General features: G+C 38.9%; 1 protein-coding gene across 1 annotated transcript in view; it reads left to right on the top strand.

Annotated features, from left to right (window-relative positions):
- The window catches only part of Grin2b (glutamate ionotropic receptor NMDA type subunit 2B), a 413750-nt gene that overhangs the window by 276493 nt on the left and 123130 nt on the right, over positions 1-14127 (top strand). Inside the window, exon 6 of the mRNA XM_015498186.2 lies at positions 11318-11432. Coding sequence (XP_015353672.1) covers positions 11318-11432 — 115 coding nt within the window. The remainder of the gene's footprint in view (positions 1-11317; positions 11433-14127) is intronic.

Raw genomic sequence — 14127 nt, 5'->3', positions numbered from 1 at the left:
AGCATAGGCTCAAACCCGAGTCGCGGGGTGCCTTCAAGCTAGGGAGTTCAAATGAAAATAAGTGAAAAGGGAGGGAGACTGGCTTGAGATATATAAAGAAAACCAAGATGTTATCTCACTGTAAGCAACAAATATGCAAAGGAAAGGAGAATTGCTAAAAAAAAAAAAAATTGGGGAGTGTCAACTGTTGGAAGTTGTACAGTATCAAGGGGAAGGATACAAAGCAAAGACTGCTAATTTTATTTTTGTTGACCTTGCTTTGATTATTGATGACATCATAAGAGGCTTTGGTAGAATGAGAGAGGCAAAGGCAAAATTGCAAGAGTTAAGGAGTGGTGTCTGGTGAGGAAATAAGGGCATCAAATGTCAGTTACCCTTTTTTTAAAAAAAGTTTGCAGTAGGAAGAAGTAGAGAATGGAATTTCTTTTCAGAGGGGCTGAAATCTCTTTGGGATCTGCTGTAGCCAACAAAGAGTTAATGGCATAAATGCACAGTAATTTCAGAAGCATTAAAGAGCATGTTTCCATGGAAACATCAACCTACAGAGGGAGAGAAAGAGCTAGGATCCCCTGACAAAGAAGAAACAGCAGTTCTAGCCCCCACACGGTTACAGCAGGGAGCCATGATTACATGTTTCTTTTAGCTTCCCTGTGAAGATGCCGTAGGGGTGCATGGTGCTGTCTTCTTGAGGATGAGGAGACAGGCTCACCGGGTTGATTCAGATAAACTCTTGCCCTCATTTTGCTTGAAACTCTGACTCATGGGTCATCCATTTTAGAATATTGGAAAAGATCAATGGGTGTCTTTCAGTAAGTAAGTAAATAAGTTTGATCTTCCCCTTACCTCTCTATTCTAATCTGATCTGGGTAATGTACTATGATTTAGAGCAATACTTACAGAAACTCTAGACACAGAAGACCTGGGGTTGACTGATAACCTTTGACCTGTCCCTGCATTATGGTTTCCATTTTGGTGTATTCTCCTTGACTATGTGTAATTGGTTTCACAGTTTTCAGATTCTTGATATCCTTTTCGCTAACTAGTATAAATTTCCCGGGCTTCTAACACCAGCTCTACCCTTAGGGTTCTCTCACTGAACAGTATCCCAAAAGTCATTCCCCAGACCCTGCTATAGAAACCAGGTTAACACACTCCTTACTGTTAACTCACCTTCCTGACATTTCATTTTCTTCATTCCATCTTATATTCCACTTTGCATCTCTTTTGCTGTCCTTGTCTTTCCTTGGATCCCAGACTTAAGAAATCATTTTGTTCTCTGTGTGATAGGAGTTTACTCCCATGGAAGGTATGGTTCATGGATAGGTGTGTGTGTGTGTGTGTTTGTTTTTTGTTTTTGTTTTTTGTTTGTTTGTTTGTTTGTTTTTGTCGTTGTTGTTGTTTGTTTGTTTTGTTTTGTTCTTTTTTGTTGTTTTTTGCAGTGCTGGGGGTTTAACCCAGGATTTCTACTAGTGAGTACTTGCCATGTAAGTAGGTTTTCTAAGTCAGAGATGTGTTTTCAAATGACTCAACAGCCTTCACCACTCTCTCTGACTCGCATCTATAGCATGATATAATTATAAGTTGTCCATGTCACCTAAAGACATAACCTTCACCCAGGCATCTTGAGTCCTCTGTCTGATGGAAACCCTTTCCATGCTCTTGGAACATTCTCCCCCATTGATCCTCATCTCATAATTGCTTCTGGAAATCTCTACTTGAAGATTTCTGGTAAACGTTACTGGAAATCTAAATTATAACCCTTTTCCACGAGTGACAATTCCTCAAAATCACTACTATAATCCCTGTGATTGAATCCATCACTAATTCATTATAAATTCATTCAACCTCTTTTGCCCCCACATTAGTAGAGCTAGTAGAAGGAATGATGAAAAGAAGAATATGGTAGCTGCAGAGAGGGTAGAAACTCTGGTATTTCCAGTGTGTTGATTTTACTGATAACTGAAATTGTAGGAGAGTAGAGAGAGTCTCCTGAAGAGGGAAGAACAAATTGGAGGTCAAAAGAAAAAGACTCCTCTTTCTTTGCCCAGGTCACTTTGGATCCTTGGCCGTGGGTATATATGCTCAAGGTTTCTGTCAGTTTATCTAAAAGTTGGCAGGAAGAAAAAGGTTTCTGGTCAAAACAATATTCGAGAGAAATCTCTGCCCATTGTTGTTGGTCCCGTTTTGGCCTACCCCTGAGGAGTATTGCCTGTGCATGACTACCATGAGTGTTAAAAAGGTAGGTCTTCACCTTAAAGTCATTACTAGGCATAACAAAGACATAGCAATGCCCTAAGGGATCATCTAGTCTTTGACTTAGTATCTTCTCTAGGGAAGGTTCTACTACTAAATTTTGATGGGGTATGCTGGGCTCCTTTCCTTTTCTGTGGGAGAGGAAAGGAATTTCATTTAAATTTTTTTTAATGAAAGTGGGGGATTTTAATTCATGGATAGCATGGAAATATGAGCTAAAAGGAAAAAAAAAACTGAAACAATAACATTGCCATTACCCTGAAGTTATTTGGTTCCTTCCCACTAGAAGTTCTAGCTTTCGCATTACCTCTAGTAAGCCTGGTTTTCCCATAGTATCTAAGTGTGGTCTCAGCCAGAGAAGTACTAGGAGTCCTGAGCATGAGAACAAGGAGGATTCCTTTTTCACTGCTAAGTTCTGTGCACAAAACTAAATGAGAAGCAGCTTTGATATGCTGATTATTTGATGAATTAGCATCAAAAGATGGCATTGCTAGTTCCCTAAGAAGTGTTGCACCTGAACCACTCTGGAAAGCAGTATGGAGATTCCTCAGAAAACTTGGAATGGAACCACAGTTTGACCCAGATATCCCATTCCTCAGCATATACCCAAAGGACTTAAAATCAGCATACAGCAGTGATGCAGCTGCATCAATTTTAATAGCAGCTCAATTCTCAATAGTTAAGCTATGGAACCAACCTAGGTGCCCCTCAACAGATGAATGGATAAAGAAAATGTGGTATATAAACACAATGGACTATTACTCAGCCATAAAAAAAGAATTTATGGCATTTGCTGGTAAATGGATGGAACTGGAGAATATCATGCTAAGTGAAATAAGCTAATCCCACAAATCCTCTGATATGCGGATGCTAACACATAATGGGGGCAGGAATAGAAGTTCAGTGGATTAGACAAAGGGGAATGAAGGGAAGGGAGAAGGGATAGGATTAGAAAGACAGTAGAATGAATTGGACGTAACTTTCCTATGTTCACATATGGATACATGACTAGTGAAACTCCACATGATGTACAACCACAAGAATGGATCCTAATTAGAATGTTATACACCATGTATAATATGTCAAAATACACTCTACTGTCATGTGTATCTAAAGAAGAAGAAATGATTTTTTAAAAAATTAGAGGGAAAAAAAGGAAGTGTTGCACCTGCACCCAAAAGCAGGCCTCTAAAGGGATTTTAAAGAGAATTACACAGTGTTCAAAGTAAGGCTATGGGAGGTCAGGATGGGATCATTTTGAGAAATCATTTATTCTAGACTAAAATTTTGGAAATATGAGCTCATCTTTTGCCTTCCTCAGAAAGTGAACTTCATATAGCATGATTAAGTGGTTCTCCACTGCAAAATACCTGCCAGGGGTTAACCAATCATATAGGGAAAAGTGAATGTGCTCACACCTTAGTAGCTTGAGATATTATAGGAATGGGAGGAAATGTACTACCTGGTGGTGCTGTAGAAAAGCATAGATCTGGGATTTGAGAGACCCAGGTCCTGAACTTGACTGTCCATAGCATGCAGCATCTCTCCAGGTCTCAGTGTGTTCAGCTTTCAATGTCAAAGTCCATGTAAAGACCAAATTTTCTGACATTCCAGGCAATATTTTAAAAAGTCAATAACAATGATAACAGCAGCAAATGCATAATGTTCTCTCTGTAACAGAGACAGTGCTAACTCCTTTAAGTAATATTGAATTATTAATCCTCATAATAATCTTTTAAAATAGGTACTATTCCTATTCACATTTTTAATGATGAATAAACTGAGGCAAAGAGATGTTAAATAACTTGCAAGATCACACAACTTCAAAATTGGCAGATCTAGGATTTAAACAGAGGTCAAGTGACTTCTGTGTTTTTAAACATCTTGTTACACTGCCTTTTGAGGTGTGTGTGTGTGTGTGTGTTTGTGTGTGTGTGTTTTATACATTCTATATTCTTTCCCTCATCACTTATTCCATTTCTCCTTTATATTTTCTTTCTATTCATCTCTCACTACTATGAATTTGGGGACATTGTCCAGACCTTTCCATTCAATTGAGTATAGGATATCTTACTAATGAGAACAAGCTCCTAGGTTTGATCCTAGATGGACCCATAAGTAAATACAGAGGAGAACTGGATTTACTTATGGCCAGGTCTTGCCACATTGACCCCCAATTGGTGAAAATGTATATATGGGTAATTAAGAGTCCATGATAGGTGGTGGGAGAGCCACTCAGACTTCTTACTGATTTGGCAATTGGTCAAATCTTTCCGGAGGGAAGTTAATGTTCTCCACCTTCTTATATATAAGCAAAGATTGTTGGGTGAACCTCAACACTCCTCCTCTATTTTCTTTACTTTCAGATAAAGCTAAATACATAGCATTCAGTTGCAAAACAGAATCCAGGTGGTAGCTCTCAGAAATGCTTCACTGTTAGACCCTGGAGTGTGAAAAGACTTTCCCTTTGGAATACATGGTTAACGAACACATCACCACATATCCTCAAATGAATGTGGTGCGGCCCAAACTGCAAAAGGACTGAAGCACATTCCTCACCACTAGTAGTAGGGCAACCAGTTGTCAAGATACTTTAATATCTCATTAGCCTAACACCACACGTTTAGAATTTAGATATCTTAGATATGGTCTCATTCAAATTGAGCACTTCACTATTTGTGAAGAATTGTTTGCAAAATAAATCAATGACATAAACACCATTACTTCATTAGAAGAAAAACTATTTTTAACCTGTCTTGAGTAATTTTAAGTTAATGTTATGATCTTCCCTTTAAATTAGTTTTTTCCTGAAGTTCACTGTTAGGTAGCTTTTTGCCTAAATAAGGGAAAAAGATAGGTTATAAAACTGGTTTTTTTTTCTAATTATTTTGTCCACTGCATGACTTAATATTTTTGTATACGACATTGTATCTCCAAGGCAACTTAATCTCTTCAAATCCCTTTTCCCTAAAGAGACCATTGTTGACAATACTAAATAATCCATGCACTTTCAAAAGATTGTCACCCAGCTTAGGCACCGGTGCATCCAGTTTTTGAGCAGAGGTAGTCTGACTGCAGCATCCTGGCTCTTAAACACCTTGTTACATTGCTGTGTGTGTAATACAACAGTATTTCTTTCCTTTTTTCTTTTTTGTTTGCTTGTTTCTCCTTATTTTCTTTCTAGCAGCATTTTGGGGCGTTGTCTAGACTTTTTCATTCATTTGAATGTAGGATATCTTTCTAATGGGAACAGTCTCCTGGGTTTGATCCCAGAAGAATCCATCACTAAACCCAGAAGACAATTATTCACAGACCATGACCTGTCACATTGAGCACATTATACTGGGTTGACCTTTTGGATTTATTCTGATAATTATGAATTTCTAAGTTAGGAAATATTCAGAAATTTTTATTGGTTCTATTCAAACCATAACATTGAACATCTAATTTGTAAATATCTTTGCCTCTTTCCTTTAATACTGGTCTCTATTTAGGTAACTTTTTAAAATTAAAAGTTTTAAGGTCCACTGTTTCTAATCCTATGAGAAATTGTTTCTACTACTTCTAGAGAAAAATGGGTATAAGTACTAGTAAATTCTAAGAGGATATTCCACTCTTTTGAAAGACTTTGAAAGATTTGTGGTCTTGCTGTTCAGATGGTAAGGGTGCCATTACATAATAGCCACAGTATTAATCAGGTGAAATGAGAGATGATGGACATGTTAATTTGCTACACTACAGTAAACTTTTTATGATCTATATGTGTCACATAATATTATATTGTATACCTCAAATATACACAGTAAAAAATAATTTAAAAGAGGAAAAGAAATGTAGATTAAAAAAAACATTGAAAGAGTCTCCCTGTAGCTCCCAACACCAGTCAAGCCAAAATGGTTAAGAATCAGTGTATTCAATAGTTGAGGAGCCACAGGCTTTAGAGGTAAAGACATACTAGTGACACAAGGTTCGAGTTATAGATTTTCAGAGCCAAAATATTAGAAACTAGGAGTCAAAAATTCAACACCCCTGCCTAGAACTGCACTTCCTTTTCACATTACTTTCAGTGACTATAGAATTGAAATGAGAGCTCTGGAAATTTGCCATCATTTTAAGGCATGACGGTGAATGCATGGCCTAGGGTTGAGAACATCAGGACCCTGTTCCTGGTCCTATCTTCCCATCTTGATAAAGCCACAGAAGTTTTCTGGACATCATCTGCCAAAGTAAAAGTATTAGATGAGATGAGATGCCATGTCTCCCGTTACTACTACACCAATGACTGTTAATTTTTTCTAAAGAAAAATCAATGCTTTGTGAAAATATGGAAAGAAGAAATGTATTGCAGTGTCAGGACTCTTGGTTTGCTGAGAACATTCTGGTAGGGTGTCTTCAAGTGCCTCCCACACAGGGCATGCTGCTCCATCATTGCCTTAAGCATCAGTATGGTGCAGCGGATGAGCTCTACGTGACATGGCCAAAGTCGCAGAGGCACAAGGGCTTGTTAACCTCAGCTCGACCTCATTAAACGCATTGGAGTGTGACTTTGGCCATATAAAACAAATGTGTTGGCTCTGAGCCCATCAGGATTCTGAGGCTCTTTCTCAACAAGGAGGCAAGCAGGAAAGGAGAAGGATTTTGCTTTCTTCAGTCTGCATTAGGGGCCTCTGTGGTCCAGGCCATGACATGTGACATGAGAATACTAGAATGCACACCAGAGTCTTTGAGAAACTGATTTCACTTCAGTTGTTGATGGCATGACAAAAGACCCTGAACTGAGAATCAAGTCTTGAGCTCCAGTCCTGAGTGGGAAGGTCACTTGGGAAAAAGTCATTTAGTATCTTGGGACCTCCTCTCTACAATAAGGAAGTTCAGTGTAGACTTTCTATTTTTTTCTACTAGTTCTAGCAATCTGAGATTCTGTATTCTGTATTAGAACTTTACTGGGGCTGGGGATATAGCTTAGCTGGTAGAGTATGTGCCTCACATGAGTAAGGCCCTGGGTTCAATCCCCAGCTCCACCACCAAAAAAAAAAAAAAAAAAAAAAAAAGGAACTTTATGAGACAAGCCCTCAGATTTCTTAGGTGTCAAACTACATACTAGAGACAAATCAAGCAGTTTTTTAAACTATGTCAAATTATTAGGGTGTGCAGGGGTCTTATGGGGAAAACTTTTGAATTTCCCACTTGAAGCTAGGATTTCAGACTGTGCACTTGAGGGTGACATGTTGCTAGAAAAGTAGATTGTCTATAGGATCCTTTAATCTTAATTATAGTTTAATCCTTTACCCAGGATTTACATACAAAAGCTATGAGGTTTTAACTGATATTCAAAATTGATAAAGTATTGCAAGAGGCAATGGTAGTTGAATATTTTCAGGTCTTATAGAAAGTTAAGTTGATTAATATGACCATTTGATCTAGTTTATCCTCCACATATGCAATCCAAACTCTATTCCTCAGATGTATTCTGTTGATAGGTTGGTCTTGTTAAAATGTAGTTTATTCCTATTTTTATTCACTGAGTTTCAAAATTTAGCAAGTTTCTTAGTTCTAAGTATTTAAATCATGCTCACCTATTCTTTTAATGCTCCCTGTTATATATTTGTATAACATTGTATATAATTTTCCTTTCCACTATTTCATTTGTTCATTACAACAGTCTGCCCTGAGAAACTGGGGGTAAAACCATGTCTTCCATTTTAAAGAGGAATAACTGAGGGTTTGGTGCCAAGGTCACATGTTTAGAAGGGAACCACACACACACACACACACACACACACACACACACCCTTTTTCCCCCCACAGTCTTCACTTCACTGAGTGGATTAATTTGTTCTGCTACTCACAGAGGATCCTTGCTCAAGGATGGTGTATATTTTGCAAACTCCTCACTAATAGCTAAATGGTGTCACACCACAGGGAATTACTTAGAAAAACACAATGTGAATGATTAATATATATATATATATACACTGCTGAAGGATATAAATGATTAAAAATACTTTGGAGAAGAATATTCTGTATACTGTCAAAATTTTATTAACATTGTTGATAAATGTGAAATATCTGAGAAGTGCTTAGATATTAGGTAGATCAAATTAACTTTCACAGTAGGAAAAGGGTGATTACTCTAGAAGGAAAACAGTTCCTAAAGAAAATTGGGAGGATCTGGAGCAAGAATAACCAGAGAAATTTAACTACAAGCCAGTTACATTGCCCATGAGTGTGGTTCATCTCTGGAAAGTTCAAATTTCTCATCTTATATACCCCATTCAAGGATGTCCCCTTCAAAGGAGTCATCTTGAGAGGCTATATGCTTATTCCATTCATGCAGATTGTTAGTTGAATTATTTCTAGGACTTCTATTTTATAATCGCCCTCTGAAATGGAAATTTTCTTTAAGTATTTTTAATGGTGTTTTAGATAAAGTCAAAAGTCAGAGTCATATCTGGTAGAAAAATGGGTGCTCAAGCCAAGTAATTTATTTTACTCCTTTGCTTCTTTCTTGTCTTTCCTTTCTCTCTCTCTTTCTCCTTTCTTCCTTCATTCAGCAAAAGAGATGGGACTAAACTATTTTGTGTGTTTCATCTTCTTCTGAAGACTTCTAATAATTATTCTCGGTAATCCAATATTGTCATGGTAAGAACCTATTTTCCAAGTTACTGATGCTGGGTGCTTAAATTCTACTTTGTTAGTTTAAAATACTCTGTTTTGTGGTTTTGTAATTGTATTCCTTAGAAAGAATTCTACAGGGCTTTAGGTTGGGTGTTGGGATTGTTCCAAACGATGGGAGACCTAATTGTTTTCTTCAAACCAGTGATGGGCTTGGGGAAGTAGTGCTGAGCTAAGAGGTGAGAAGCAGTTCAAGGAACAGAGAAGATGCTGTGTGGAGCCCTGAGTTGGATCCAAGGTGTGTCACTTAGCTGATTGGAGCATATGACAGATATGGAAGGAGACTGTGGATGTTAAACTCAATGTTACATATGAGAATAAGGATAGTATGGTAGAAAGGACACGTTACTTCAAGTGCTAACTTCTGCTTTCAATTAATAATGTAACATTGGGTAAATAATGTGCTTGTTTCCTAATCTATCAACTTAAATGAACTCAGGGTTTCTTTAAAAATGAAAATTGATTTTATAAGGGATACATGCTAAATGTCTTCCAATACCATGAGGAACTCTCATCTGGAAAAAGGATTAGAACAAGACTATAAAATATCTAAAAAAGGAACAAAGTATCAAAAAATTACAAAGGAGCAGATTTTGACTTAAAGTAAGATAGAACTGTGAGATGGTGGCTTGAGGGTGGAGGATGGTATGGTAAGGTAAGTTCCCCATGAATGGAAGTAATCAAGAGCTAAGACGACTGGTTTTATGATGTTGTTAGGGGTGGTGTCCCCTCCAAGATGTGGTGAGCTACCTGATTATAACAATCTCTTTCAGTAGTAAAGTTCTAGGATTCTTTACTTTGGGGGCATCTTTTGTGCTCTTGATTGCATTTGTGAAGCAATGCAAGACCAAGGGAATAACAGGCTGAAAAAAGTCCCCCAAAATTCTAGAAGTGAGAACTGATCCATGAAGGTATGGGTCATGCTGCCTAGACATCCTTATGGTTGTCAAAGGCTATGAATTCTAGTGACCTTTTCATTTAACGTAATGTGACCTGAAAGATTCCAAGAGTCTCCCAGTTTCATTGAAAGAGAAGCATTAAAAGACGGACCTTGAAGCTGCCTCTTCTATTGTTCTTGTAAGATGCCCCCTTGACTTCTTAACAGAGACCCATCTTATAAGCAGCATCAGGCCCAAGAAGCAAGTCATGTGAACACAGAGCTAATCATTATTGATTCCTTGGGCCAGTGTAGTAAAAGGACATTAATTACCATCAGGCTGATTGCATTAATGAAGTTGTACTGAGGATACCTAGTGGGAATTTCCAGTGAAGAAACTGCGCTTGAGATCACAGTCAGCTGCAAAGGAACCCAGGGGCTGGGGTATAGGTGTCCAGGAGGAAGACAGTTTCATTGGTATGACTTCAGTTACCTCCAGAATTTCTGCTAATTTGTGCTCATGTCCCTAGTACACTCTGAAATGCCCTCCTTTGCTATTCCCACCCTCAGGTATTTTCTGTTCGTTACACATAATACAAAACCCTGGTTTTCAGATGTATTCTGTGGTGCCAATAGGACTCATCACACAACTTTGAGAAATATAGACTGGGCAAGTCCTCAGTAAGAGTTAGAGAGTATGTGCTTTTCTAGAGAATGGGGAGAGGGCCTAAATTCCCACATGCCATCTTTCTTAGCAGAATTTTGTCACATTCTTTTCTTCCCTTTTTTTTTTTTTTTTTTTGGTACAAGCAATTGAATGCTGGGGAACTCAACCACTGAGTCACATCCCCAGCCCTATGTTGTATTTTATTTAGAGACAGGATCTCACTGAATTGCTTAGCGCCTCACTTTTTGCTGAGGCTGGCTTTAAACTCAAGATCCTCCTGCCTCAGCCTCCGGAGCCACTGGAATTATAGGCGCCACCGTGTCCAGCTATGTCACTTTCTTTTCTTGTCTCTACCTCCTCCACCCGCTTTACTCTACCTCCTTTTATGAATAATTGTTAACACTTACTGAGGTTTTATTTTGCACCAGGCCCCATGGTAAGTGCTTAACCTAGCTATCCCACTTAAGCCTTACAAACCAAGTAAGGTGGACCTTTTATTACCCTCACTTTCTGCAGATAGGGGGAGAAAATGAGGTTACAAATGCTAAATGATTTGCTCCAAGTCATAGCTACAGACTGAACTCAAACCAGGTGACCTTATTTTAAGTTATTATACTGTTTTGTTATATGATTTCTATAGGTGAATACTTGGATGATTCTATTGCATAATCACCTGGGAGTTAAGGAGAACCAAGTTTTTGGATGATATCTGTATATTCTGATGATATCTATCTGTCTCTCTCTCTGCATCTGTCTCCATCCACCTTTCTCTCCCTCTACCTGGCTATCTTGCTTTTGGATGCCATTTTCATGTTTTTAATCCTACTTTTATTTTATCTTTTCAGGTATCTGATCAATGTCACTTTTGAAGGGAGAAATCTGTCCTTCAGTGAAGATGGCTATCAGATGCACCCGAAACTGGTGATAATCCTTCTGAACAAGGAGAGGAAGTGGGAGAGGGTAGGACATGTCTTTGGCAATTCTTGAGCAAAATAGAGGGGTAGGGATGTAAAATTTTGTGACACGTTAAAGGAAAGAAGTCCCTTGGTTTTCATCCCTAGACCCAGGGTACAAGAGGTCAAAACTTGGAGAACACAGGAGAAACTAGATCTCAAAACTTGCATCTTTATTTTCCTGCTTCTTTGGTCATCAAAAGATTGTTTCCTTTATACATTTCTGTTTATCACTGGTGGTTACAATGCTGTCTGAATCATGACTGTTTTAATGGAAGGTTATATATGTATAATATAACATAATTTGGTGAAGAAACCAAACAGGTGGTACCATTCAGAAGTTGTGTCCTACACAGTGCCTGAAGAGGCCCATAAAGCCTAGTTGATGAGCAAACATGCAGAGATTTACTGTGATTGAAGAGTTACCATGCACAGCTCTGTTCAGAATCTCTCCCACTGCCAGCTGATCACAATATTTAAAATTCTACCATTAGAAATTAATGTCTGTGGGCATCAGGCTGGCTCTGCTGCTCACCATCCTATTTGTTTAGGACTTTGGGCAGGTCTTTTTACTATTCTGTACTCAATTTCCTCAACTATAAAATAGGAATAATCATAGAACTCATATGACAGATATGAGGATTAAATATATTAATACCTATAAAATACTTGAAAAGCTGCCTGGTACACAGTGATCACTCAATAAATATTTAGCTTTAGTTATTATTTCAGATTCCTAAGTAAACACAGATGTTCCCAAGAGTAATGTCATCATTGATCTTTCTCCAGGTATGTTTTATTGGATGCTTGTCCCTTGAGACACTTTGCTAAAACATGGTTCTGCAGATAAATACGATTGAGAAATCCTAATTATTATTTCCCACTCCAGGAGCATCTCAGAACATATTAGCATTTGAAAGTTCAAATAGCAAACAAATGTTTTAAATTTTATCTAATATGGCACTTCCCTGAATTATTTGACCACAAGACCCCCTATGTTTGTGATAGTCATATTCCATGAAAATACATTAGGAAACTGCTTAAAGACAAGTTCCATAGACTCCATGGGCCAATTGGCTCAAACAGGTTTTTAAAATGCCAGTATGGTTTCCAGTGGAAACCAAGTGTGTTAGTCAGTTTTCCATCACTGTGACAACATACCTGAGATAACTCAACCTCTAGGGAGGAAAGATTTATTTTGGCTTATGGTTTCAGAGGTTCCAGTCCATGGTCACCTGGCCCTGTTGCTTTGTGCCTGTGGTGAGGCATCATAGTAGGGAGCATGTGGTGGAGGAGGCCTATTCACCCACCTCATGGGGCCCAGGAAGCAGAGAGAGACAGGAATGGCCCGGGTTCCAATATCCCCTTGCCCCAATGACCTAATAACCTCCCATTAGACCCCAGGTCCTAAAGGTTCCACCATCTCCCAATAGCTGATAGGCAAGTGGGGGAGCCTCCTTTGGAGGACATTCACAATTCAAACTATAGAACTAAGCTATACATTTCTAGAAAGAACAGCCAGAAAAAGACCAGAGATAAACTCCCTGAAATTCATAATCTTGTCCCAGAGATCCCAGGATGGTTAGTTATAGAATACCCACTTGTGAACAAGACACGTATGGCTCAGGTACTGGAACCTGGAACCTGATACTCGGAGTTTTGAGAGACCTCAGTCTATCAAATAGTTGCTGTCATCAGGCATAGTTATAAAGCTTATGTTGTGCCTGATGCTCTTGATTAAGTTACCCTCCCTCCACTGAGTTATTATTTGTTCAGAAATGGTTGTTCCCTGGACTCCTGCTCTCCACCCCAATCAAGCTGCTTCTTGCTGCTGCTGTAAAGACATCATGATTTCAGAAGTGTTCTGGCTCCTCATGTATAACAGACACTTCTGTATATCTCCAAAAGAGAAGTTATTAATAACTGAGACTTCAAACATGGCTCAGAAGACGTCCAGCTGGAGTGGCTTTCATGCAGTGGACTCATGATTACAGTCTCAAGCAGAAGGCATCTCATAACTGTCCTTAAAGAGACACCACCCGTAGTCCTGCAGCATCTCTTCCTTAGGCTGGTATCTGAGGCCCATGGCCCTCAACCCTTTCCCCTCAGACCCTCCTTCTGATATTTATCAATCCTAGCTCTCCTGGTCATTCCATACTTTAAATATGACCCAGGAACCATGGGATAATTTTTTAAACAGGCCTCTTTGTCCCTGACCCAACCTTTGTTTAGATCAACCCCACATGTGGGTGCTAGAATGAGCTTCCTAAAACACAACTGTGTATTCTTTCCCTGCCCCAAACCCACTCAAGGTTTCTACGATTTACTTGTTGGGTCCACATTTTACCCATGTTTGCACTGGCTCTGGTCTACTTTCCAAGGCCTGCCTCTTCCTCCTCATTTCCTACTCCTCATTTCCTACTCCTTTCTTTTCTGAGAATGTGCCCTTGTATGTGTTGCCCCCTGTACAGCATGTCATAATGTTTCCTTTTCCTGGAACACATTGTACAGTTATACAACTCACAAGCATCCTTCAAAGCCCAGTTAAAATGTTATTCCCTCCTTCCCCGATCTTTGACTGCAGTGTAATGCTCCCTCCCTTTCCCTGAAGCCTCACTCCACATTTCTGTTGCTGCATTGTCACACCCTCCTTGGGTTAGAGTTGTGTGCATGCATGCTTCCAGAGGGCAGAGGCTACGTCG

This window comes from Marmota marmota, unplaced genomic scaffold, assembly GCF_001458135.2.
Source record: "Marmota marmota marmota unplaced genomic scaffold, marMar, whole genome shotgun sequence".
Lineage (NCBI taxonomy): Eukaryota > Metazoa > Chordata > Mammalia > Rodentia > Sciuridae > Marmota > Marmota marmota.
This window is presented reverse-complemented; position numbering and strand designations above follow the sequence as displayed.